The sequence below is a fragment of the Phlebotomus papatasi genome, chromosome 1, assembly GCF_024763615.1.
Source record: "Phlebotomus papatasi isolate M1 chromosome 1, Ppap_2.1, whole genome shotgun sequence".
NCBI classification, from domain to species: domain Eukaryota; kingdom Metazoa; phylum Arthropoda; class Insecta; order Diptera; family Psychodidae; genus Phlebotomus; species Phlebotomus papatasi.
In genome coordinates, this window is record NC_077222.1 from 98,214,437 (window position 1) to 98,242,024 (window position 27,588).

At 34.5% G+C, this 27,588-nt stretch overlaps 2 protein-coding genes across 6 annotated transcripts in view; one reads left to right on the plus strand and one right to left on the minus strand.

The window, feature by feature from the left end:
* Positions 1 to 27,588, minus strand: part of LOC129809959 (autophagy-related protein 16-1) — a 315,540-nt gene that overhangs the window by 272,179 nt on the left and 15,773 nt on the right. The window lies entirely within an intron of this gene.
* The window catches only part of LOC129809955 (uncharacterized), a 76,736-nt gene that overhangs the window by 43,352 nt on the left and 5,796 nt on the right, over positions 1 to 27,588 (plus strand). The window contains exons 2-4 of the mRNA XM_055860130.1: positions 14,197 to 14,549; positions 18,792 to 18,952; positions 19,210 to 19,411. Of these exons, the coding sequence (XP_055716105.1) occupies positions 14,206 to 14,549; positions 18,792 to 18,952; positions 19,210 to 19,411 (707 nt within the window). The 5' untranslated portion in view covers positions 14,197 to 14,205. The remainder of the gene's footprint in view (positions 1 to 14,196; positions 14,550 to 18,791; positions 18,953 to 19,209; positions 19,412 to 27,588) is intronic.

The following is a 27,588-nucleotide window of genomic DNA, read 5'->3' on the forward strand; positions in this document are numbered from 1 at the left end:
AGCTGCCGCTCAGTGGCTTCAAATACCCATCCTCTCCCTAGAGATCAACGGTTGACCATTTCACTTCGATAGAGAGAGTCTTGGGCGAATTATTTACCGGCGATTTCATTGTCATCATGATTGTGGCCACTTCTACACCAAACAACCACTATCTAATAGACCTCTTACCCAGTGTGGAATTCTAACATGAACTATCGGCATGTTCACTCCCTCTTTCACAGCTTCTTTTCCTTGGTTTAACACCGCCATACTGCACGAATACTAAAGTGCTACTAATCAGCGAGCACTGTGCACAATGCACCAAAGATTAGAAAAAAAGTGTTGAAATATACAATGATAGAGTCATTAGTTCGTGTTGAGGAGTGTACAAATGAAAATGTCTTTTTATTGAGTGAGAAAGTCTCTGTTTTAGCGCTTTATTCAAATATAAGCCCTTGCAGAGGTACAGGCAAATGATTTAGGCCAGAAACAAAAACTCTTGATGAATACGTTTTTGCTTATAAAAACTGAGATTCTTTTATTAGAAATTCATATTCTAAGCCAAAAAGCTTGGAATCGTTCCTCTCGTTTACTCTGAAAAAAATAATTTGCAAAAGGGTGTAAAAGGGTGCAAAAATCGATTAATTTTGGAGATGAATTTCGAATTAAACGAAAAATTTGCAATTGGGTGCAAAAATTTGCAATTTGGCAAATATTTGCCAATTATTGCCTCCCTTTGCAAATTTTTGCAAATTTTTACCTCCGAATGAGCACTATAGTAGCGCCATCTGTGGTGAAACACCATAAATATGATTTGGCATTCTTGTCTGCTGCATTAACACAAAATCGACGTACACATACTCTCAATGAAAATGTTAATTGCACTTTTCAATTTTTACTCCACTACCACCGTAGACACTTTTTTTCAAAAACTTTTCACTTTATCTATTATTTACCTAATTTCTTAGCAAATTTTGCCCATTTTTCTGCATTTAAACACTGACATTTGCAAGAATTTTTGTCGTCGGACTATTACTGAATGAACCATCCAACATGTCAAAAATTTTTGCATTGGGATGCAACCTCGCGAACAAATCTTTCAAAAATCTCACTATTTAGGTCTTTTCGTCAGAAAATATTTGTCACAAAACACTCCAAAGACCTGAGCAAACTTCTGAACCACAAAATTTCTTTTTCCCAAAAAAATGTTTGTCAATTTTCCTACAAAACACTGCTCAATTTTCACCTTATTTCTGTCGGCACCGTGTTTTTGTGAATCGTAACACAATTCTCTACCGTAGGAGCTTTTCTTCCCATTTTCCACTATTATAGTTATTGAGAAAACACGCGAAAACTATCACCACTTTGCGAATTAACTGCACTGTGAATTAATATTTTGTCTGCCATTTGACAATTCTGAGCGACACTGGAACTGGAAGCCATTGGAAATTGCTTATTTTGTCGCGTGCAAAATGGCAAACTTTTGCATCCTCTTGCATCTTTTTGCAAAACAAAGTTGATTGAATTCGAATTGACCAAAAAATCGATTGAAATTAATCGATTTTTGCAAAAAAGTCGATTGGAGCCAGGGTTACTACCCTTTTTGGTTAATTACATGGAGTGGGTGTTCTCCTTTTGCATCCTTTTGCAAATTATTTCTTTCAGAGTAGTAATAACTTTCCCAATTTGAGAGCTCTCTCCGGTTGAGGTTTTTTTCTGTACCGATACCAAGGTAATATCAGAAAGAACTTAGAAAAGTGAGTAAATTCAGGTAAAGCACATTTATTTTTATGAAATTGTAATTCAAACGTTCTGTCATCCTGACACAAAAACTCTTTGCTGCAACGTTTACACGAAATTGTTGCCACTGTTGTCAATGTTAAAGTATCAAGAATACCGTAATTCGAAATGGTAGAACAATCAGCGCTAAAGCGGCGAATATGTGAACTTGCACTTTAGGCTTCCGGTAGATTTTCGAATAGATATGGCTTGGCTTTCGACTTTAGAGTCGCTTTGTCTCTTCGAAAGGTTATTACTGAACGAAGCCATTTAGAGTCGTTCTCCAGTAGGTTAAGAAAAATCGCGCTACCTTCGGACGACTCAAGCTTCGAACAACTCATTTTTTCAAAATGTTTTTTTAACGAATTTGACTCATAAGAGCATTATATTTTAATAGCTAGTTTAATGCTTCGAATGGGTCAAACCGGTCAAACCCATTAAGAACATTGAAAGAAAATGGTGTTGCCCAAAGCATGAGTCCTCCGAAGATAGCACTCTTTCCCCTATTATTTACAACCGAATTATATCAGAAGTTCACAACGTAACATGGATCAATTGATAAAACACCGTTTTAAAATAAATTTTAAAAAATAAGCTTAGTAAGATCGAGCTAACATGTTTTTAAAAAATTGAGATAGTTAACATTTGAAATTGGATTTCAAGTACGAAACCGTTTTTGAAAGATCTCCAGTAAACCTACCACATGCTCAAAACTAAAACTAAGATACAGGCGTAAAGTCAGGGACCTCTCGACATTTCATTTTTCCATACGTTTTTGCATAGAGACACTAAAGAGTATTAGCAAGTTTTTTCCTAAAGAGAATTGACTTATCAGTCTGATATATTTCGAAATCGTGCATTAAAAGCTATCTAAAAATACATATTTCTTAATATTCGCCGAAATAATACAAGAACTACGAGCAAATTTGTTTAAGTCGAGGTGCAATATTTGCAAAATTTTTACAAGGAAAAGTGAAAAATATCTTCACTTTTTATTAGGCTTGATGGGCCCCTGCTTAAAGTAAATATGAAAAAAAAACTGTTCAATACTTCGTTTAAATATCATTAAATCAAGCTTTTCCAAAACATTGTCAAGGTGTTATTTTTCAAATCGGAATAATAGCGTAGTGGAAAGTTTTCAGTTTCTGAACACTGAAACCTTCCTTTCTCCTGAAGGAAAATTTTTGCTTTAGGTCCGGTACCAGATTATCCGATTGAACCCTATGGCACTGTTTTTAAAAGGTCTAATGTAGGTCTATTAGAGCAAAAGCAGATGTTACAATAGTAGAGAAGTTTTCTAAAATCTTAAGAGGTGAAAGTGAAACTATTTAAAAACCGAGTGAAAATTTTCTTTTTCAAAACCAAGTAATAACGTAATTATACTACCGGTCCGTCGAAGCTGTTTCAGTGGTTTAATTAATATTGAAATCAAGGATGTACGAAATATAATACCGAGCATAATACCTTTGAATTTAAGTTAGATCGCAAACGACTAAACCGCTACATTGCAGTAGCTGTGATAACAAGAGAATCAGAGGTAAAATTTGCAGACACACATTTAATTAATGTGTTTAAAAGCTGACTTTTTGATACCGTGTGTGCTGAAAAAGGGTCTGGGGCAAATTCTTGGTATACCGCTCCTACACCTTCAAAGATGCAAAATAGTTTCCTTCATATGGTAACATATGGTGTTATATCAGATAATTGAATTCTACTTTGGATGCAGAAATAGTGTTACTGAAACGAATTTTCTCTTCGGTATGGAGGCAAAAGAAAGTGGTATTTCTTTGAGGCACGACAAACTTCTTAATTCTATATTACCATTAAATAGGACAGCATTCACCCAATGCTATATCCATAGAGATTCAACCATACAGTAACTTTTCTCACTCTCAGTCTCTCCACGTACATACCAACCAATCTCCATTTTTCCTCCTGCAGCAACAAATAAATTGCAGAGGTTCATAAGATTGCAGTGGCAATCACCAATTAAAGTGGCTTGAAAAGTCAATCTATTTTCTATTAATTAGCTCTCCCATTTCCCTTCTAAATATTAGGATTGGGGGGATATCATGTTACTTTTTCTTTTCTTTTGCCTTTTTTACTTATTCTTGTTGAACTAGACACCTTTTAGAACGTGTGTCGCGTGTGAGAAACACTCGTAAATCTTTGGCTTCTTGAACCGACGCTATTTTTCCCTCAAGACCCCAATGACTCTGTTTGTGTATGTATGACATAATTTTGCCAACAATGCGTGACACTGAGCATAACAATAGTTATATGGAGAAACATATTGTTAGCACAAATATATATATTGGGTTTTATAGGACACTCCAAAAGAGCATCTCTCTCTCTTCTGGCTTTCCATGCCTATGTTTTCACTCAAGTAAGTGAATCTTACTTTGTAGCTTAATATAAAACGATAAACATTCCTCCCAAGAGTAATTTCGCAAAAAAAAACCAGAAAAAACTAAAAAGAAGTATGAGAAACTTTACAGTATGCTCGAGAACTAGAATCTGACAATATATTCGCCAAAAAAAATGGACAAAACGTTTTGAAATTCAAGTCTCCTCCACCTCCTATGTTTACCGGTTCATAACCGATTTGATTTGTTTTGTCGTTGAAAGTTAACCGTTACGCCATCTAGGAAAGATTAACTTTTAAGCATAAAAAACTATTCGAGGGAAAGGATCATCGTAGAATTTCTGTTTCGTTAAAAGAAATCGTTTAAAAAAGTCACAGGTCAGTTGCGACCTCAAGGGAAATGTAGACATGGTCCGCTCACAGTGAACCTTCAAATGATGCGAATTTTCTTTTTGAAGAAATTGGTTTACCATTTCTCATCTCGTCTCATGAGGTTAATAATTATCTAATTTATGGTTAAGAAATGACGAACTAGCTCTTTGCAATCAAACTGTGTCCAAACCATGCCTACATTCCCCTACATTGTTTTGAGAAAAACCACCTATCATTTTCTCATTTTTCTGCAGTTTACGTCATAAAAGAAAAACCAACTCTATTTTATCCTTTTTTTTTGCAAAAAAAAATCAACATTGACGAACAAACTACTATATTGCTTTCCCCCTAAACACGAGCAGTAAAAACAATTCACCAAAAAAAAAAAAAAAACAAAATGCTGCACCGTCCCTATTCTACCATTAATAAAGCATTTCCACGCGAAATTGGGCCGCGAGAAATTGTTATGGGTGGGAAAAGTTGTTGGCAACAGTGGCTGGTTTGTTGGATTGATGGACTTTACATTGAATCTCTTGTGGTACCCATATCAATAGCATAAGATGGCAAAGTTCCTTCAGTTTGACTTGTGAATAGCTGTGGATCGTTCAACACGAAAGGTGCATTAATTTCAACAATCACTTCACTACACACGATTTAGCACAAAATATGTTGACGAAGGTGAATTCCCTGATGCTTGGATATCAATCTTCCAGAACATTTTCTTCTGTTTATTTACTATTTACTCCATTGTCTCACTTCACTGTTGTTCTTTGGGGATCTCAACAAGGAGGCACCACTCGATGTGCCCACTCAAAGAATGTTTGCTCGCCATTTTTTATTTGTTCTGCGATTTTCAAATAGAAGGGGATCAAGGGACATGTGGATGACTTTTAAGCTATTGTTCACTACTTCCTTCGCTTTGACAAATACGAGAATATACGATTTAATAGAGTTTAAACTTCTGGGTTGTTTCTAATACAAGAAACCTTCAAATTTCCTTTTTATCCTAGAGATTCTAAGATAAAATGCAATTCTAAAGAATGCGGACACAAAAAGAAAGTCCCAATTCACAATCAACCTTTCCGTTTAGAGAGTTTTTTTTTAATTAAATCTTTTGTTCTACTTGGTCAAGAATATCAATAACAATAATAACATCCAATTAAATCACAAAATAGAGTCGTCTCTTTTCCAATTGTGATGAAAAGAAAAAATATATAGAATAAAATTGAAAAGATTCTATGATTACGAAAACCGCAAAGTACGGCTATCATCCGAAACAAAATTACGAAGTTTAGGTACTTGTGAGTCCTTGAGCCCTAGCTGGACCTAAGACCACAGCAATAAAGAGAAAACTAGGTTTTACAACTACTGCTACTACTCGAATCCCTTTGCATAAGGACCTATATATTTAGAATACGGCTTGAAATCCTAAATACACTCTGGCTGACTTGTATACACTCTGAAAGGTACTTGTATACATTTTCTCTATCCGACCTTCTGCCAAATTCTGCGAGATAAATATTCTCGAAGATTATCCTGAAGCTTTTTTGGTCTTTGTGGATGGATGAATCAGTGAAAAATTTGTCAAAAATATAGTTTATCGATTATTAAACACGCTTAGTCGTACCTCGATTAATACTCAGACCTGCATAAACCTTAACCTTGCGAAAAAAAAGCTACGACTTATACGAACCATGTCGCACAAGAACACCGGTCGTTATAAGTCGGCGTGTGCTGCACCTAGTAGTTGCATCAGATATCAGTAAAGCTAACGCCACATATAATCAGCCTGCATGTCCGAAGTTGCATTTGTTTTATACGTTAGTCGTCTCTTAACGATAAACAATCACAATACCGGTATATATCGTAATTATAAAAAATGTATTTCCAATAATTAATATTTTGAATTTTGTGCTTAAAAAATTATTTGCGGACAGCAGTACTTTTGAACTTTAACTTGAATACAAAAAAAAAACAAGTAAAGCACGTCATTTGGTTGAAGAGGCCTACAGCGAACGTGGACCACTGAGAACCACCTTAAAAAATCAATTTAAACGCTTCAAAAATGGCGTTTTCGACACATTGGACAAAAAGACCAAAAAAAAATTGATGGCGCCGATCTAAAAAGCGTTAAACGCGAAAATTGAATTGAATTGAATTTTATTATCACCTCTATTTTTGATCCCATCCCCCTATGTGGCCATCGTTGATTTAGCGTCGATTCCAACCTCCGAGATGAAAAGGATGAAAAATCCCTTCATTGGTTCTATATTTCGGGACCGTACATATACACGTAGGTCACTTACGTGGGAAGATGGGTATGCTCAGAAAAAAGTGTAAAAGCCTAGCCATGACGGCTATTTGGTTTTATATCTAACTGAACATAGTTCAATAAATAAAATTTCACTTAATAGTATGGATTAGATATGCTACAACCCCCACTATATTGTTTAGACCTAGCCCATTCCGATTACCAATTCTTCTGGTTGATTTCTGGTTCAAGAACGTTTCGTTTTATTAGTTTTTTAAAAAAAACTTAGTTGAGTACCTAGTATAGGACAATATAAGGTAACCTGGAATCTTATTTAACACCGATTCAGAGATAAATAAAAGTTCTAAACCGTAAACTATTCAATAATATAAACTAAAGAAGCAATTCAACTCAGAGATCGATATCCGTTCTAAAAAAAACTTTGCAATTATAACATAGACGACCTCCTTTTCATAAAGACAGTCATAAAAATAAAAGTAATAACATACATTTCTATGTTAAATAGCTAATATTCATCGAAGTAAACGATGTTTACTAAAGATAATAACTCTCTAAAATAAATATTACCATTATTATTCTTATTATTCATTTCATTGTAAAATAAGCAATAAAACCGAATAACAAAAAGTTTCTATGAAGAATATGATCTGTATTAGGGTAAATTGTTCTATTTGATTCACTTACATAGTTACTAGAATCTAGAAGATCAATAGGTCTTCCTAAAACGTATAATTTTCCCACACTATCCTCATATAAAACTGCCCCACCCTCCCTCAATACACCTTCAGTAGATCTCCGTGTAGAGTTATAAATTACTCTTTCAAATGTTTATTTCTGAAAATATAGCGTGACGTCATTTGAGGTTAAAGGACAAGGTTAGCAACAATTACTTGTATTAGCTTTCATTATGGTTGATCGAGCACGGGATCAAGGGATACCGGAACCGCCTTTGAATCGCCTAAGTGTAAAGTTTGCGTGAGTCACACTTCCTCAATGGAAGCGCATCCCATCTGGAAATGCAATGCGACTTTGGCTTGCAGTATCTGCATGGGAGATACAAACAGATGAGCACAAAATGAACTTGGATGTTATTTTTTTGTTATTTCTTCTTCCGTGGGCATGGCGAACGTATAATTTTATAATAAGGGCGCACTCGAGCATCGTCATCACCATCAGCCCATATGTGGCTATCAGTTGAAAATCAAATTCTTCACGTTGTGCAAACAGGCGATACATATCGTTGTCAAGCTCTGTGTGGTGCAATGCAATGGGGATTTTATATATAAAATAATTGCTTGTTGCGAATATACTTTACGGCCTTACCACACATTTCTCTCTTTCTCTCTCACTTCAAGCCCAAGAGTATTCGGAAGAAGAAAACTTTTGTATCGATTGCCACAAGTTCAACTCTTATAGTGTACCCTTCTGCCCATTTTTCACGTGCATCTTCCCACCATCCCTCTTCGACACTACATCCTCCCCCGGTTTTTGCCATGTACTTCTCGCTCTTTATAAAACATAATATAATGTATTTCCTTTTCCGTCATACCATTGAATCATTTTTTATTATTCTCCCTCCACTTAATTCTATTTTATTTATTTTTTATTTTTATTTTATTTTATTTTCTTTTTTTTGTGAAACTCTTGTAACCACCAGAGTCCATATGTCCCTTCTTCGTGCACTTATTGTCATTTGGAATTCCTTTGGTGAGCATTGAGTTCAAAATCAAACTCAACCACCCATATGCTACCGCTGTATTTGTGTTTTATAGTGTCTTTTCTAGTACTTTAAATTGATACAACTCCCAGTGAGATCCACGTCCTAGATGCTTGATACCATTTTCAGCCTTTATTTTGTTATTCCCTACGTGGTTGACTTAAAAACGTAGATTGTTTCCTTCTCTCTATTCCCTTTCTATTCTCACTCTCTCTCCCGCCCTCCATTCAAATATTGCACACGAAAATGAAAAGAGAATAAAAAAAAAACAGAAAAACCATCCAACAATTTTACCTTACCATTGCAAAAGAATGAGGAAAATAAATAAGAAAATCGCGTACGTGAAGGAGTCTCCACGATTCGCAAAACAGACCACAAATTTCCGACAGTTCTATAGAGAAATGTGACCGCAAACGTTGCTACTAAATAATCCTTTTCGTTTCTCCCTCGCTTGGCCACTTTTTTTCTTTATTTTCTTTTTTTATTTTATTCTAATCTTCCTCCTATTCCACCTGCCTTCAATCTCATCTTTTCAAATTGTACCACCAGCGTGATCCATCTGTCGACAATTTTTCTAATGAATATGCTAATGTCAATACAGACATCCATCCACTTTGGAATAGACATGAGAATTAATTAAATATAAGTGTCATTGAGAGAAAAGTTGAAGTTGTTGCTACTGTTCACCAAGAGGCTCATGAACCACTCACACTGAAGAATATTTATAAAATAGCATTGATCTGAGCGTTTCATCGCATTATTTTTATCAGGATTTATATTTCAAGCTTAATTAAGATGATTAACCTGATAATACGCTGTGAAAATGACGATTAAATTCAGCAAAATCATGAACTTTGCGTAAAATCATTAAATGATTTTTATTACGAAGATCTATTGTTATCAGAGTTAGAAACCAAATGGTTAGAGATAGCGATTTTAGTTTCTCTAGGCCACCTCCTATAAGTCCAATTTTCCAGATACTTTAAAAACATCTAGTGCATTGGAGGTTACCTAGTGTTACTATTTACCCCTATATGATATAAAGTCAAAAACACGGTAAAAGATCTTTTAAAAGCTCATCCATTTCAATTACGCAGTTTCGGAAATTGATATCCCTTTTCTTCGGGTAAGAATACAGAAGTTGTTGTTAAGCTTTCGATGACTATATCTACTTAAACTTTACCTACTCTTTTGTAAGATACGGTTATCTTACAAAAGAGTAGGTAAAGTCCAAGTAGATATAGTCATCGAAAGCTTAACAACAACTTCTGTTGGAATGGTTCGAATTTGAAATAGAATGTTAGGGTAAAATGAGGTAATTTAGAACCATTTACAATTTGGGACACTAGAGATTTTCTCACTGTTTCAAATGAGCAAAGAGAAAACAAAGACCACAAAATAGAAAAAATAGACGTCTAAGGAGAAAAGGAAGAGGTTTATTCATTTTGAATCTCTAAAACAGTGAGAAAATCTCAAATGTCCCAAATTGTAAATAGTTTCAAATTACCCCATTTTCCCTAATCCAATATGACATGGATCGATTGATATCGTTCATAAAAGCATTTAAACTCCAAGTATATAAGTCTAGAAATAGTATAGGAAACCTGACAAAAGCTTCCCTATTCTTACCGGAGGAAGGAGTCAATTGATCTACGAAATATCACTAAAAGTGAGAATAGAGAAGATTAAATTCGAGCGGACTTTTGCTAGTTCGTGACTCCCTACTTAAACCAAGATATTTTGAAAAATCAAATACACAACGGTGACCTTGAATTATTCCTTCAAACAAAATTTCAAGGACCATGGGGCTTGGTCAAGCCAAAGAAGGCGGCCTATCGAGCTCGCGCTACCGGTGGTCTTTGCTTTGCATCCCCTGTATAAGCCTTATGTATTGTAGCCCTTCGAGACTACTGACACATAAACTCAACAGGTGGTAATCCTGTTTTTGGTAATCCCAAGATCAACATCCGCACTCTGAGCCTTCCCATGACACACTGACTCCACCACACGTGGCGTCAGGGGATCATACCACTCAATCTGAAGCGGTTCACGGAGGCAACCTTGAAATTGCCGTAGGGTTGCCAACGGCGAGGAAAGTAACGACACGATCGGTACATTGCCGTTGTCTGGCGGAAAATCGGTTTACGGTCATTTTTAGGCTATAAGTTAATCAAACCTTCTTGCCACTACACACTAGAGAGATTTATTTTCCTATTGAAGCATATTGCTTACAATTGTGTAGGAAAAACTGTCGAACAGAAATTACTAAAGTGTTTAGTGGCCATTAGGCACAGGTAAGGTAAGATAGGGTAATTTTCAATAAAGTTCAAATTAGAACTGTGAGATTTCCTAAACCTTTTAAATGGCAAAAGAAAAAACAACGAAGGAGTACTCTTGAATGTAAAGTTTTATACATTTTCGTGGTTTTCTTTTTCTCTTTAACCATTTTAAAAAGTAAGAAAATCTCAAAATTCCAAAATAGACATGATACCAAATTACTCCATCTTACTCTAGTGCCCTAGACACACTTATGACTTAAGCAGAGAGACTGCTTAACGTAATTATAATCAAAATAATGATCATATTACATTTCCATCAATTTCTGCCTAATCTGTATCTCGGTTTAAGCCGAGAATCGGCTTAGTATTGGGAAACTGATAGGAATTTACTCACACCATTATTTGGATCAGGAGGGTGACATTAGCTTTGAAAAATGTGACCAGTTTTAGTGTAAATTTTTCCTGTTTTCGTACACATTTCACGAGATATCTCCGAAACTACGTAGGTTGCCAAACTGGGGTTTTCGGTTACCTAATCAGTATTAAGTTGTCTTTTATTTTGTATTTGTATTTTTTGCTAATTCATTCCACAATGACAGAAAACACCTAATAAACTCCAAAGTTTTTTCGGCACGCTAGAAATATATGGGAAACATAGGAAACGTCATGCCTCTGATTTGGATTATAATTACGTTATGCTGTCTCTCGACTTAAATCGTAAATGTATCTAGGTATAAGATGACAAGAAAAAAACAAGTTTCCAGGTCAAATGTTAAACAGCGCAGGATAGAGTAGTACTCAAACCAGCCGGCTCTCGACGTTTCATTTTTCCATACGTTTTTGCATAGAGGCACTGAAGACTATTGGCAAGTTTTTTCCTAAAGAGAATTGACATATCAGTATGATATATTTCGAAATCGTGCATTAAAATCCATCCAAAAATACATATTTCATAATGTTCGCCGAAATAATACAAGAACTACGAGCAAATTTGTTTAAGTCGCGGTGCAATATCTGCAAAATTTTTACAAGGAAAAGTGAAAAATAGCTTCATTTTTTTATTAAGCTTGATGGACCCCTGACTCAAACGTTAAAAGGACGAATTTAGATTCAATGAAGAGGTTTTTGAGTCAAAAACAATCATTAACCGATAAAAATGCAAAATTCCCTTATTTGTCAGCACGGTGCTTTTCAATACTCAGTACTCTTTGCAACTTAGTTGACCGTAATCTGTAGATCTTATTTATGTATTTCATGCGCCAAAAGTTTGTTGCCTCATTTAAAAATGTTACTTAAAATCGTAAAATAAGTGCAACCAACATCATGTCACCCAGTTCTATTTTGAAATTATGTTGTTTGAGAGGCAAATGGTTTGTTTGCATATTTTAAAAGTTTTTGCTGGTCAATATATGCATTTAAAAGTCATGACAAATAAATAGAAAAATGTGATTTTTGATAATTTATAATTTAGGTTAAAATAGGCAAGTTCCAGGAAATTAAAAGAAAGGAAATTGTCCTGAGATACTACTGGAATGAATCTGCGTCGTCAATTTCTAAATTATATGGAAAATCACGACAAAATATACAAGCAAAACATAAATGAGGCAACAAACTTTTGGCGCCTACTGTACAATGCGAAATCACTTTATGGAATATGACATCTTAAATGGGTTTTAGACTGGATGTTTAGCCCTATTCTCGACGATCTCGAATTTATGAGTACCACTTCAATGATTCTCATAATTCTAAGCAAAAAAAAACCTCTCTAAGAAATGTGTTTCTTGTCAGAAGGCCGCCTCTTAGCTACGAATCTGCGCATTTCGCACGGCTTTTTCACTTTCCCCTAATCCGTTGATGATCAGGCGAAAGTAAAATTAATCGGTTCAGTATTTAGTAAATCCTAGAAAAATCACTAATCGTTTAGTATATTAAAGCCAAAATTTAGAAAAAATGAATTAGACAACAGAATTTCAATAAACCCATTTTTTTGTCTCAGTAAAATTTTGTAACTAAAAGAAGCCACGATAACTTCTAACGGGTAACCTAGTAATTCTAGTAATTAGTGACATAGATAAACTGCAACATTTCAAGTGTCTAAATGACTGAATGTTTTTAGATACAGTAATATTTTTGCCCCTAGCACAGCATAATAACCACGACAAGAAAATTGTGCTAAAATCGAAATGCTCACTGAAGTGAAAAAAAGAATCCAAGAAGCAATTGATGTTAATATTTCGAGAGTAAAATTCCAACAAGTTCAGTGCTTTCACTCTAAGTGAATTAAGAAAAACTCTCCCTCCTTAACTTTTTTTTGCTTCACTATTTTTGGCATGACACTGCAGGTTCACAAGTGAAATAGTTATTCTCGCCCTTGATTCTCTCCAAGATGATTGGAGTTGATGATGGAATCACTTCTCTTACATATATAGAATTCATATTTTTGAGCTTTTTTACATAAGAAGACCTCTCTTTACCAACCGACAAGCCATCATCATCGGTTCTATGAAAATGAAAGAGTAAATTGAATCAATTCAATCAAACTGAGTGCAACTGTGCAAGCTTCCAGAATTGCCCAAGACATTCAGAGACGATGGAGCAATGGAAAAAAACGAACTCTTCCAACAACGAACCAAATAAGACGAGAACAAAACATTCATCTCGATAATCAAGCTGTGTTTCTTTCCACCCAAAGAAGAAAATTCTGCAGCATTAACACACGTGCATTACATACAAATTTACACTATAAAATTGATGGAATGCATTTGATTACTGTACACGCCATTCAATTGGTTCAATATAATATTCCTATTTGCACGTCAATCGCTGTTCACAGTTGTACGATATATACCTGGTGCAGACTTTAATCCTCAGCTTCCATCACAAAAGAATCCCCCTTGGTTCGTTATCTTTCCACTGTTTTTTTCCTTGTGCCTCAATGCCCCCATCAACAATAAGCAATGAATCAATGTCTAATTACTCAAATTACTTCCTCATCCCTTTTATAGTCCCTCAAAGGGTGACATTGAGAAATTCCAGAGGATTGCAAAAAAAATTATTTGAGACAAATTACATATTGTCAACTAACAATTTCTTATGGAATTTGTGCGTTCTTCTCCTCTACCACAAAAAATACCAATAACAAAAAAAAAAGAAAAACAAACTGTGCGTCTAGTGTCTGGAAATAAATATAAAATTCTTCGATAACAATCCCTTCGAACGATGTGCCATTTAATTGATTTTCTCACATCGTCTGCAGTCCATTTTATTTCAACAATATCCATCAATACGTAAGATTGGAATTTATCAACTCTATCCATCAAAATACCCATTAAACAATTAATTATCATTGCAATTTATATTAAATTAATTCACATACTAACTTCCTTCCATTTTTTACCTCTGTCTTTTCATTGGTATCCTGAAAACTACACAGAAGGGTAAAATGCAGCGATTACAACTGGTGCATGTTTTACTTGCCGCCTCAGTCGCCATGATTCTCACTTCAACCTCAACAATGGGACAACAGTCATCGTCATATAACAAGCGACTATCTAAAACAGAAATGCCTATTGTGCAGGCAGCTAATGCACCATTAAGTGATAATATTGCGACAGCAAGTGGCTCAGAGCCAGCAATTCAAACAATTAAGGCGCCAGAAGGGGAGAGCAGTAGCACAGTAGATACGATACCAAGTGATACAACTGGACAAGATGAGTCAGATGAGAGTGACACCTCCATTGAGGATGAATGTGATCCTGATATGATTGGATTTGAGATAATAACAGGGTAAGAAAAATATTTCACCACATATACTCTGGTACCAAGCTTACATATCCACAATAACCCTACGGGGAGAATGTAAGAATGAATGCTTAAAAAGACCCATAAATGGGATCATGAAGCACATTAACCACCAAACTAATCATTAAAACCCAAGACTTACTCACACCCGACCAGACAATAAAATTTTACTCATTTCAAAAGCATATCTCTTTTGATGAAGCGCCATAACTCGATAAAATCTATAAAAAAAAAAGTAACGACGATTTTTAATATTTTAGTAGCTCAAAGATCGAATGAAAGCCTACAGGGGAAAGTCCGATACACATACGGTCAACTCCATTTTTTTTTGTTCATACTTTCAATACAATGAATCTGACCATTGGCAATATCTATTTACATTTTAATAGGTAAACCTATTCCTCATATTTCGTAAAAAGAACCTTATAGATCGAGTTTATTACACCGGTTCCAGACTAAAGGTTTGACCCAGTTATACGGGCTTCAGACCTGAGACTTAGCCATATGCCTTAAGGCCGGCTTCAGACTAGAGGTTTAGCCCAATTCCCGAATGTCGCAAAATCTTAAATTGCGAGCAATTTTATTGCTTTTTGAGAGCCTAATTGGTCATGTTCCCTTAATAATCCAATCCTAAGTTAAATTTTCCCAAAAAATCGTAATTTATAAGAAATTAGATCAATTAAGCCATTTGGCTAACCCTTAGGTCTGAAGCCCGTATAACTGCTTTAATTTTTCAACAATTGAAATTTATTAGAAAAATTAAATTCTAAAAAATCAATAAAATTGATTGATATTTAAGATTTTGAGACCGTCGGGAACTGGGCTAAACCTCCAATCTGAAGACCGCTTTACCGGAAGTCTCACAATTCCAAATAAAAATAAATTTTACTACTTTTTCAATTAAATGAATCATTTGCCTTTAATATCCAATCCTAAGCTACCCCTCTATGGTTTAACCTTCCCCTGCAAATAAAAAAGTTTTAAATTCTCGAAAAGCGTTCTTTGAAAGCTCTTCAAAATAGGTTAAAATGACCTAATTCAGAACCAACTTCAAATGAAAACTTTATACACTTTCTAATAGTAAACAAGTTTATACCTTAATGAACACAGTAGGGAGAGACGGGGCTACATTAAAAACGCTAAATTACATTACGTTAAAGCCCAGATTCCTTAAGAAATACGCGAAAAAATAGCGTTTTCAATGTAGCCCCAGCTCAATAGGGGAAAGCACGTTATACTGGCTTCAGACCTAAGACTGAACTTCTTTAATTTCATACCAATCACGATTTTTTTGCAAAGTTTTACTTAAGATTGGATTATTAAAGATGAAACACCTATTAGGTTCTCAAATATGCGATGAAATTGCTCGCTATTTAAGATTTTGAGACCTTCAGGAACTAGGCTAAACCTCTAGTTTGAAGATCATTTTACCTTCGGACGACTCAAGTTTCTAATAATTTTTTTTTTAAATATGTTTTTAAGTTATAATTTGATAGCTAGCCACATACCTCAAATTTTCTGAAAAGTTTCCATTTGGAGTTGATTCTGAAATTGACCATTCTACGCTACGTCCCAAATACGGCTAATAAGTAAAATGGCTTCTACGGGCTTCACACCTAAGGCTTAGGTGCTCTTCAAATTAGAGGTGCGGCCCAGTTCCCGGGGGTATTAAAATCCTAAATAGCAACCGATTTTATTGAATTTGCAGAACCTGGTTCATTTGTCCTTATTCCAATCCTGAGTCAAAATTTAAAAAAAAGATGTTGACTGATAAGAAATTAGAAAAGTCAAACCACGTAGCCTTAGGTCTAAAGCCCATATTACCCATATGGCTGGCACTTCTCTAATTTTTTTATCAGTTAAGAATTTTTGAAATTTTGATTTTAGAACTGTATTATTAAAGGCAAATTAATCTACTATGAATTTTGAAAAACCAATAAAATTGATTGCTTTTATTTAGTATTTTGAGATCTTCGGGAATGGGGCTAAACCCCTAATAATGAAGACCGCTTTACCGGTGAGCCATGTTCTCAGGTTTAGAAACAGACAGAAGTCATTAGGGACTAGGGGTGTAATTCTTTAGTTCTTCTAGTCATGACTAGTAGCTTTATTCTCATCACTAGTTACACATTTTTAAGACAAATAGTAATATATCAGTATTTTAAGTAGAGCAATCACATTTCTTCAGAATTAATTTCTTCATTAAAATCGTATTTGATATCCTGAAATTACTGAAATATTGCTATTTTTTCTAAATATAATATAACTAGTGAAACTAGACCTATTAGTTACGACTAGAAACACTTCAGAAATTCACTCCCTCTAGATCTAGCGAATACGTTGACTGAGAGACCGATTCAAACCCAATTTCATGGAGTTTTGCAGAGCTTCGTCATATCAAAAAGGATATTACAACCATTTGGAGATTAGGATCGTTTCATGATCCTAAAAGCCCCAAACCATTTGGTAACCATTTTTATCAAAACATGCTTTTTTGAAGAAAATTGTCAGCACTGCTGTAAGTGGAAACGTCAAAATTCTGTCAAAATGCATTTTTTGATAAAAATTGCTACCATTGACTGTATAGGGCCCCTAATATTCAAAATTTCAAATATCCTTATCCATCTCGTAAAAATAACATTTTTTTAATCTTACAAAAAATTTCATTACGTTTATTTACCCACGACTATATAGGATATAATATTCAAAAAATTAAGTTAAAAAAAATTAAAAAGTTTAAAAATGTCTTGGCTAAAAAGGAAATAAAATTTGCATAAAGCGTCGTTGATGTCCGAAAAATTCAAACAGAATTTCGAATTTTCATACTAAACTTTCACACAAGGTTCTGAAAATCATGAAAAACTGTCAAAGAAATCATTCAAGGATTAAGTGACGAATTAAAATGGGACAGAAATATTATAAACCTCCTTTGTAAGTCAAACTTGTTCAGATCATCGAAAAAAAAATGTAAATCAACATCGAAATCTCAATATCAATTGAACATACACTAGGCAAATGGCCGAAAATATACAATAAAATCAAACGAAATAAAATTGACATAATTTCGAAAAAAATCTGACCAAATATTGCCCAATATGTAAAAGGTGGAGGAGACTGGGGCAAAAAGTCACAAAATGGATATTTTATTCTTTTATAAGCTACCCGAGTGCCTAAAAAATCCTGTGTACATCTCTAGACAATCTATTTAAGCAGATACCTTGGAAATTTCAAGTCAACTGGATGAAAATTACTTCAGTTCTACTGCTCGCCGTAAACGAGCATATTTTTGAGAAAAAAACGCGTTTAAAGTTTTGCAATGTGTGTTTTCGTTCGAAGTGCTTCAATTATTTGTCGTTTTGGGACACTTAACATTATTTTTCAACAATAGATCATGTCCTACATTATTCTTAACATGTTTTTACGTAATTTAAGCAAAGGGCAAAAAAATCTGGTGGATATAAGGCATTAATTTAACAAATAGGGGAAAGCGTGCTACCTTCGGACGTCTGAAACTTCGCACAATTCATTTTTTTTTTCAATGTGTATTAAATTAATTTGGTCCATTGTAATATCACATTTTAATATCTGATCCAATGCCTCAAATTTCCAGAAAAAAGCTGTGTGTAAAATCCATTAAAAACATAGGAAAAAATTTGAGTTGTCCGAAGCTTGAGTCGTTTGAATGTAGCGTGTTTTCAGTTGTGTTATTTTAGCAAACTCAAACGCTAAGCAGAATATGTCGTCATTTGCAACAACCATTGTTGTATATGTGCATTTTCCTGGATGCTATTATTCTTGAATATATTCAATATTCTCTATTTAATTGTGAACTTATTTTTTTAAATAACAGCAACACCAGGGGTAATTTTACGAATAAAATCTTCAGAATTTCCCCATAGATGCCCCTTATGCCTAATATTTACATCCCACAAAAACCTCATCTTCCTACAAAAACTTCCTGTAAATAAGTTCAATTTGTCACTCTATTAAAAATTCATTAATTAACGTTCAATTACAATTAAGTATCGAGAATTGCAGCAATAGAAACGGCAGCTATATAGAGAAATTTACAAGATCCCCCGCTACAAGTTTCCCAGAGATCGATCAATCGTGAAAGATGCACCTTTCCCACAGCAGCAATGTTGGGGCTGGTGTATTAATAAATATCGTCCCTTCCTCCTAATGTACACACACACGATCAATTAATAAAAAATTATCTATTTGCAGGTATGTTTTCTCAGCACCGGGAAAACTCTTAGATTCCATACCAGGCACTTTAATGTTCACCGATTGCCTGGAGGCGTGCCAATCTAATGACTCCTGCAACTCTGTGAATTATGAAACCGGACTGTGTGTACTCTTTGCCTCTACTGCTGATAAACTACCAGGTATTGCCTACCATCCTCCCCTTTTGCATCCCAATAATTTAGAGAATTTAATTAAGTTTTAAACAAAAACATTAATTTGCTTTTTTTATCTCTACCTCCCCCTCTACCACCCCCCCATACCATCAACAACAATTTCATTGGAACATGGTGTTTTGTTGTGTCTCTGTTGGATTAACATTCCCACCCTACCTGCACGACCTCTTCTTATACCGGGACGACCTGTCGACAATCAATGGAACTGCACATGGATATATCAGGAGCACTGGCCAAATCACAATTTCCCGTTTTCACCATCTACGCTCAAAAGTCATGTCTGGCCATACGTCCATGTGCTCGTGCCTGGTGCATCGATAGAGTACAAGGCTACAAATTAGTGGGATACGAAAAAAGATCAGCACAGGCAGCTTCTAGGCGCGACTGCCTGGAGATGTGCCTCGGTGAGACGGACTTCACATGCCGGTAAGTTTTCATTTGTAGAAGACGCACTTGATAGACCAAAAGATTCCTTATGTCGCTTTTTTTTTTACAAATTCTTATCTCCCCCCAAAGTGCCCCAACACAAGATATACTTATAAGCCACCACCAGCATCAAGAGATTGCTGGATGTTCGCGCAAATAAATTCACTCTTAAGCCCCAGACTTCTTTTTCTCCCTGTCTCTCTCTCTCTCTCCCTCTCTCGCTCTAACTCACATTGAATATTGATTCCCAACAAGAGCTTCCAACAACCTCAAACGGCACAAGTTTCCGCAATTTTCTCTATCGCAAAATATAATGGTCAAACAACTTGTCCAAGCTAATAGAGAAAATTTATTATTCAGAGGCCCAAGCTCACCCATTTGCCTTCCCCAGTTCACATGCATCTCAAGCATGATGTATGAATACACCATGTATGGAATGAAGTGTCCCAAAAATTAAAAAATTTGCATAAAACATTTTCTAATCTGTAAATTTCTTTTTTTGCAATTACGACTTTTGTTGGAATTTTCTGCTGAAAAGCTTAATGAGTCGCAGAAATATTGGTAGGGAAAGGCTTACAAGGGTTCGCACACACTCTGGCTTCAAACACTTCAATGTTTTTCAATATTCCTTTAATGAATCTGACCTAAGTAAAGGAATATGGGAAAAATATGAAGTGTTCAAAGCCAGAGTATGTGCGAAGCCTAAAAACCTAAGGGCGAAATATTCACCTTGACTACCTCCAAAACATATTCGAAGATAAAAGAAATTGTAGGAGCCGTTTTCGAAATATACCAAAAAAAATATGGTTCTGGAAGGGAAAAAAAGACTGTCCTAGAAAATGTTGACTATGGCGGGGGGGGGGTCGTCGAAGACCGGAAGTCAATATCTCTTACCATTTGACCCCTAACCATCTCACAAGTTGAAAAAAAGTGGATTATATAACTGGTCTCTTTTCGAGTGTGAGCAGTAAAATACAAATTTTCGCCATAAGGTTATAATTCATGAAAGCAACACATAAGCAATTGCAATTATAACTAAGTGAAATATTTAGTGTGAGAATTTGCGAAGTTTTTGTTCAATACCAATAGTGTAAAGAGAATAATGAATCAGAACAATTGCTATACAAATCATCGAGTTTTCTCCGGAATGATGGTAGAAAAAAATCCTGCCTTCACCTAGGATCGAACTGGAGACTTCTCGTAAGTGAAATAATTCACACGAAAGAATCAGATTGAGACTGAGCTTGTAATTTGACTCTGATTCAGAGAGATTGCGAACCGAATCTAATCCTGAATTTTGAGATTTCCTTACTGTTTCAGATGGGCAAAAGCAAAAGACAGCAAAGAATACTATAAATCTAGAACGTAGACTTGTACTTCTTCGTGGTCTCCTTTTTGTCTTTGTACGTTTGAAACCGTTAGGATATCTCAAAGTTCAGGATTAAATTCGGTTCGCAATAAGCCTTATGTACCTTAGGATTTCTGGAATTTATAGGATATTTTCTGACCAAACACTGAATACTTGTTCCAGGGTTGTGTCTCAATTCATTCAGAGATACATACAGAAGCTCTGATGTTTTAGTTGAAAATTCATGACTTTATGATTAAAAAAGAAGCAACAAGACTAGAGAACAGAGGGACTCCCCTATGACCCCGTTTTATCACTTTACAAACCATTAAGCCTAACTCTGGTTCGATTATGCGACAAAAATGGCATTATTTGAAAGCCCTAAACAGAAAAAAATATTTCATAAAATTGTTCGTAACTGTTTGTAAATTCCTACTAGGGGTTTACGAAATGCTCATAAAGCATATAACCCACAAACAAGTTCGTAAAAGTTTGTACTTTTCACAAAAATTTTTCGAAACTTGATCACTTGACGAGATTTTTTTTCGTTTTTTTGTTACAAACATTGTTCGTACATATTTTTTCTGTCTGGCAAAATTCTACAAACAATTTACAAAATTTGTCGAACATTTCTCTGTATTTACTAACGCACAAATTTTTATAAAAGAACAAAAAGTGCTCGTCAAGTATCATGTTACAGACAATGTTTGTGAAAAAGTACAAACTTTTACGAAATTGTTAGTAAGTTACACGATTTACGAGTAAACGTTTACTGCAGAAAGTAAAGTTTTGTGGAATTCTGTGGAGTTTCAGGATAGTAGAACGTTTCAATCAGAATTTTTTTTAAATAAATGTTCTTTTCTTGAACATACTCACTTTTACGTAACTCGTCGGTTTAAACGTTCGAACTTTCAACAGGTTTTTAGATAAGTTCTCTCTGATTTACCTTCAAATCGGTACAGAAAAATACTCAACTGGAGAGAGCTCTCAAATCGGGAAGGTTATTACTGAACGAGAAGATAGATAAACTCAATTTAAGCCGGTATTCTTCGCCTATCTTTATCTCAAATGCATTGTTCTAAACGATATTACTTTGATATTATTATTTAATTGTGTAGCACAGGTTCTACTAAACAAAATCTTGATGAACACTTTCAAATTTTTACGTTTAACGAATAGGGGAAAGTACTCTCCCTTCGAACGTTCATACCTTCGAATAATGTGAATTTTCCAGGGGCCCATCAAGACTAATAAAAAGTGAAGCCATTTTTCACTTTACCTTGTAAAAATTTTGCAGACATTATACCGCGACTTAAACAAATTTGCTCCCAGTTCCTGTATTATTTCGGCGAACATTATGAAATATGTATTTCTAGATAGCTTTCAATGCACGATTTCGAAATATATCAGACTGATAAGTCAATTCTCTTTAGGAAAAAACTTGCCAATAGTCTTCAGTGCCGCTATGCAAAAACGTATGGAAAAATGAAATGTCGAGAGGTCCCTGGAATTTTCTTTAAGTTTTCCTAAGACACTTAAACATTTCTATTAAATATTAGTTAGCTTATTATCAATTATTGATAATTATGTGACAATCATGTGGAAATCTCTTAGGAAACGCAGAAGAAATTCACAGTATTCGAAGTCATGAACGTTCGAAGGGAGAGTACTTTCCCCTACTTTATTAATAATTTTGGGCCAATCAAACAATTTCAGTCTATTTTTTGATAATTCCAGAAATGTGTAACAAAAATCTTAGACGAAAGCGAAAGGAAAAAGTTCCTAAATGTGAATTAATACAATTAGTACAAGTAAGAAATATCGCTATTGACCCAAAGATCTTTTCCTAAATATTAAGAATTTTTGAAACCGACCTTTACGAGAGTCGTATGATCTGTATTAGTCCCTCATGGCTCCTTTGCACTAGTACATCTTTTTTAGTACATGCATGTACTAAAAAATTTACAATTTTCAAATTCCTGTATTTTAGACGTCTTGACTTTATGACTGAAATAGTGGGACACTGAATGTGTAGTACCGTGTAAACAACATAATGCAATGTAGTTCAAGATAAACTGCCCGAATAATTAATTTCAATTGTTTATGTTCAGAGCACTGTCCAAACACAATCTGACGGATGTGTTTTTTACCCCTTCCATCATCCTCTAACCAAGTTTTATAATACCTTGAACTTGGCCGTCGTAGAAGTATGCTATTTTGCTGCAGCTCCAGCCACATATTTCCCTACATTTCTTTACCTAACATTATATAGTGCTTATCGTCCGTACACTCCCCCTTTACTTTATGCTCCCCCTTTTGTGGTATAATTTCCTCCCGCTACTTCATCTCTTCTCTAGAGGCAAAACAACATCAATGTTCTTTTTGTTCTCTGCGGCGAGAAAGAAAATTCTGTTACACATTGCTCGTCGTCGTCTTCACAATTTGCACCGCCTTGATGTGTTAGAACATAGAAACGAATTTAAATTAATTAACTGTACATTCAATGCTAATATAAAATTTCTGTGGTGTGCTCTTAATTCAGCAATGCGGAATTGTTGTAACACGGCAAAATGGTTCTATACCTCTCCTCTCCATCATCACAATAATTCGCGTTAAACTGTTTAATTAGATTTATAATAGAAGACCATGGCGTTGGGATTCTTATAGTGGAAATAAATATGTGTTATATTCTTGGGAAGTTGAGAAAATTTTTGATATCTCTCCTACGGCCATTAATATGGAACACTTTGCTTTTTTTTCTATTATAATAAATGGGTAGATGCTAGATGAATTTATATATGTGTATATATAGAATAACTTAATTAGCACCCATGTGAAACGATATTATGACCTTTTATTGCTAATTTTCATCTCTGTTTTCAACTAAATTCGCTACAACACTTTAAATAACTTCTTAGTCATCGGAATGTGTACACGGAATGGGCCAATGAATCTCACCGGCAATTGAATAAAGTGAAAAACAATAAGGGGTTACCCATCTTGCAAGTAATGTACATATTAAACAATGTAACAAAATTACACTAACATATTTTCAATTAAAATAATCATCCTGAAAAATACTTATAGAAAACATATTTTACTGGTTCAATTAGCAATTGTATCTAAATGGAGAATAACTTGCAAAATTTCTTTAAAGAAATCATTAAAGATCAGAGTCGCGATCTTCCATTTGTTTTTTCTTAAGAGTAAGTAAAAATAATTGCGACCGATCCTAGGACAAAAGTTTCTTGATTATTCCAATCTGCAGTTCAAAAACGGAATTTTAAATTTCTAAAAAATTTGTTGAATAAACTCAAAGAAAAATAAAATCCAAAAATTTTTCAATCTGTCATTGCCTTACAAGCCCAACAGTATGAGATATTGCCTTTCGATTTTCCGTGACCCCCTGCCCCTTGGCCACTTACGAAGAAATTCACACGCGTTTTGTTTTCCTCAGCATTCTCAAAATTCAAACCCATCCGAAATCATGCTTTTTTGATCAACCTATTCCAAAAACAGCTTTAACTCTTTCTTTAATTTTCGGATTTAGAGGTAGCCCTACGACCCAAAAATTCGTCTTTATAATTTTCCAAGGATGATGAAGTGAGATCACTCTGATAAGTGAATGCCGACGAATAAATTACTAATATGAGGACTAGTAAGCGTCGGGGATATAGGGTAGCTTAGAAAAATCCTCTTCTTTTTTGTGTGCTATCCTACATCCCCAATGATCACCAATTCTCATATAAGAAACCACTTTGAAACTTCCAGTCCAATTACATCCAGATCAATCGGAAATGATTCGATAAAACATCAATAGGATGGAAGGAACACCTATTGACACTTTTAGAACTTGTGTCAGAACCTATTGACACCCTACCTTGACCCTTTTGAAATACGAAAACACCTATCCTTATCGGAAAAGGCAGATTAAGTAAAAAAATAAAACGTCATATTGCTTATATTTTGTTAAACATATTTGCTCCGTTCAGTAATAACCTTTCGAAGAGACAAAGCCACTCCAAAGCCAAACCAAACCTATTCCAAAATATACCAGAAGCCTAAAGTGCAAGTTCACACATTTGTCGCTTTAACGCTGAGTGTTCTGGCGTTTCGAATTTCAGTATTCTTGACACTTCAATCGTCAACAATGTCAACAACAGTGCATAAACGTATGCTGCAAAAGGCGGTTTTTGTACAGTTTTGAGGAACTTTCGGATGGCAGAAAGTTTGAAATGCAGTTTCATTAAAATAAATGTCCTTTTCATTAAGTTATTCACTTTTATGAAGCACGTTAGTTTAAACGTCCTAACTTCCAACAAGTTTTTAGATAAGTTCTCTTTGATTTACGTTCGAATCGGTATAGAAAAAACCTCATCCGGAGACCTCTTAAATCGGTAATGTTATCACTGAACCTAGGGATTCAATAAATTTCAATATTTTGACAAAAGTGTCAATAGGGATTCCTTGTCGAAAAGGTGATTTTTCGACCCTAATTGATTTATTTTCCTTTAATATTTTAAATACTTTACGTTTTAACAAAAACTTTTGAAAACCTGACATCTTTATAATTTATCGAGTTTATCCAAAGCTCGAATAAAACCACAAATTCTTTTCTCGCATCCTGTTAACAATTTCGACATTCATTCTTTTTGAATAAATGAAATCAAAACTTGCCAATATGAATCATTGAAACCACAGCAATTACGGCTTACACTCGACCTTCTTAATTCGATCATGTGGTTCTTAAAATCTGTTATGTTGAATGATATAAAATTATACTTAGCAGAATAATGATTTCAGTATAAAACGTTTCTTGTGAAATTTTTCCTTTATAATTTTTAGAATTTCAAGTAAATTAATTTGGGTAATTTGTGATAAGACAAGAAAGCTTTAAGCTTAATTTAAGCTTAAGGCTTTATTTCTCTAAGAAAGCTGAAATGTTGTTTTAGAAGAGCTTTAAGGGAATCTGTCAAACTTCCCATGTCTTGCACAAAAATAATCAAAAGCGGTGCAATATTAATGTGTTTTTTTTTGTAAATTTCTTGAAGAACAGAAAAAAAAATTTAAGACTAAATTGAATTTTCCATTAAATTTTTGATCAATTTCCCGTCATTTTCTTTAAAGGTGTCTACACATTGAGAACAATTTTCGTCAAAAATTGCTTTCTTGAAGGAAATTGGCTGCAGTGCTGTAGGCAGAAACGTCAAAATTCTGAAAAAAATGCAATTTTTGACGAAAATTGCTCCCAATGTGTAGAGGCCTTAAAGGCCTGTCCACATTGGGAGTAATTTTCATCAACAATTGCAGTTTTGATGAAAATTGTCTGCACTGTTGTAGATTCAAGTGTAAAAATTCTATCAAAAATGCAATTTTGACAAAAATTGCTCCCATTGTCTTTAAGCAAGCTTTCAGTTTCAGTTCAACGGCTCTCCAAACCACTCGGATTTTTTTAAAGTCTCAGAACATTTTTTTCCGAATAACATTTTCAAGTTCAAAACTCAATTTCCTCCAAGCAAAGCTATTCAGATCAATGAGAACATTTTTGTAGCTTTGTCTAAGTTCCTCAAAATCATCAAAATCGTTGCAGAAATGAATCAAAGAACAGAGTTTCCTCAAAGAAATTGTTTTCTAATGGCTCCGGTACATCATTTAGATCAGGAAAATTTCATAAAGCCAAAATTCACATCCTTATCTTTCTTAAAAGCTTTGCATACGTCTGTCCTACTCTTTCGCACTCTTCTTTTTCTTTTGAACATCACACTAAATTAAATTTAGTTTAGTCTAATTTCTAAACCGAAAAAGTAGGATCGACTTGTAGGACGATAGTATTTTGTGTGAGTTTTGTAGAAAACTCTTCTTCCTGTTCAAATAAAAACGTTGTTTTGAGCGGGAGGATCGTTCCAAAATCTATTTACCTCAAATAAACTGAAATACTTTCAAATTTGGCCCCCTTTTACTGAAATCCATATTCAAAACCCAAACTTTTGAAAAAAGTAAGACTGGATGAGTTTGACTTGCTGAATATCTTATATGGGCTTTAGACCCAAGGCTTAGCCATAAGGCCAACTTCTCTAGATACTTATCAATCGAAAATGTTTGGAAAATTTTGACTTCGAAATGGACTATTAATGGGAATTAATCTATTTGAATCAAAAGAAAAAATGGTTGCTATTTAAGATTTTGAAACCTTCGGAAATTAGGCTAAACCTCTAGTATGAAGACGCTCTTATACGGCCTTCAGACTTAAGGCTTAGCCAAATGGCTTAACTGCTCTAATTTCTTATCAATCATGTTTTTTGGGAAAATTTAATTTAGGATTGGATTATTAAAGATAAATAGCCTATTAGGCTCTCAAAAAGCAATTAAATTGCACGCTATTTAGGATTTTATGACCTACGGGAACTAGGCTAAACCTCTAGTCTGAAGACGGTCTTACGTTCCGGAAAGAGTTAAAGTTATTTAAAATCGTTCCCAATTCAGGGACGTTTTTGTCACCAACTTTGCATACCATATTCCATATTCCTTTAATAGATTTGACACACATTTCCAGAAAAAATATTACGTCAGAATCATTAAAGGAATATGGGAAAACTGTGAAGTGTAAGAAGCCAAAGTATGTACGAAACCTTAAAGGTCATTTTAGGCATACAAAAAATTTCAATCTTTGATCAGCCATATTGGAAATGCTAGTTCTCTATTTGCAGGTAGTTTTTTCTTTGAGAAAGTGAACTTATAAGTCTAAGTCGTCTAAGTATTCCATATAAAAACTTTCTGCATCATGCGAAACTAGACAGTTTAGAAAACAAAAGATTTATGCAAATGATAG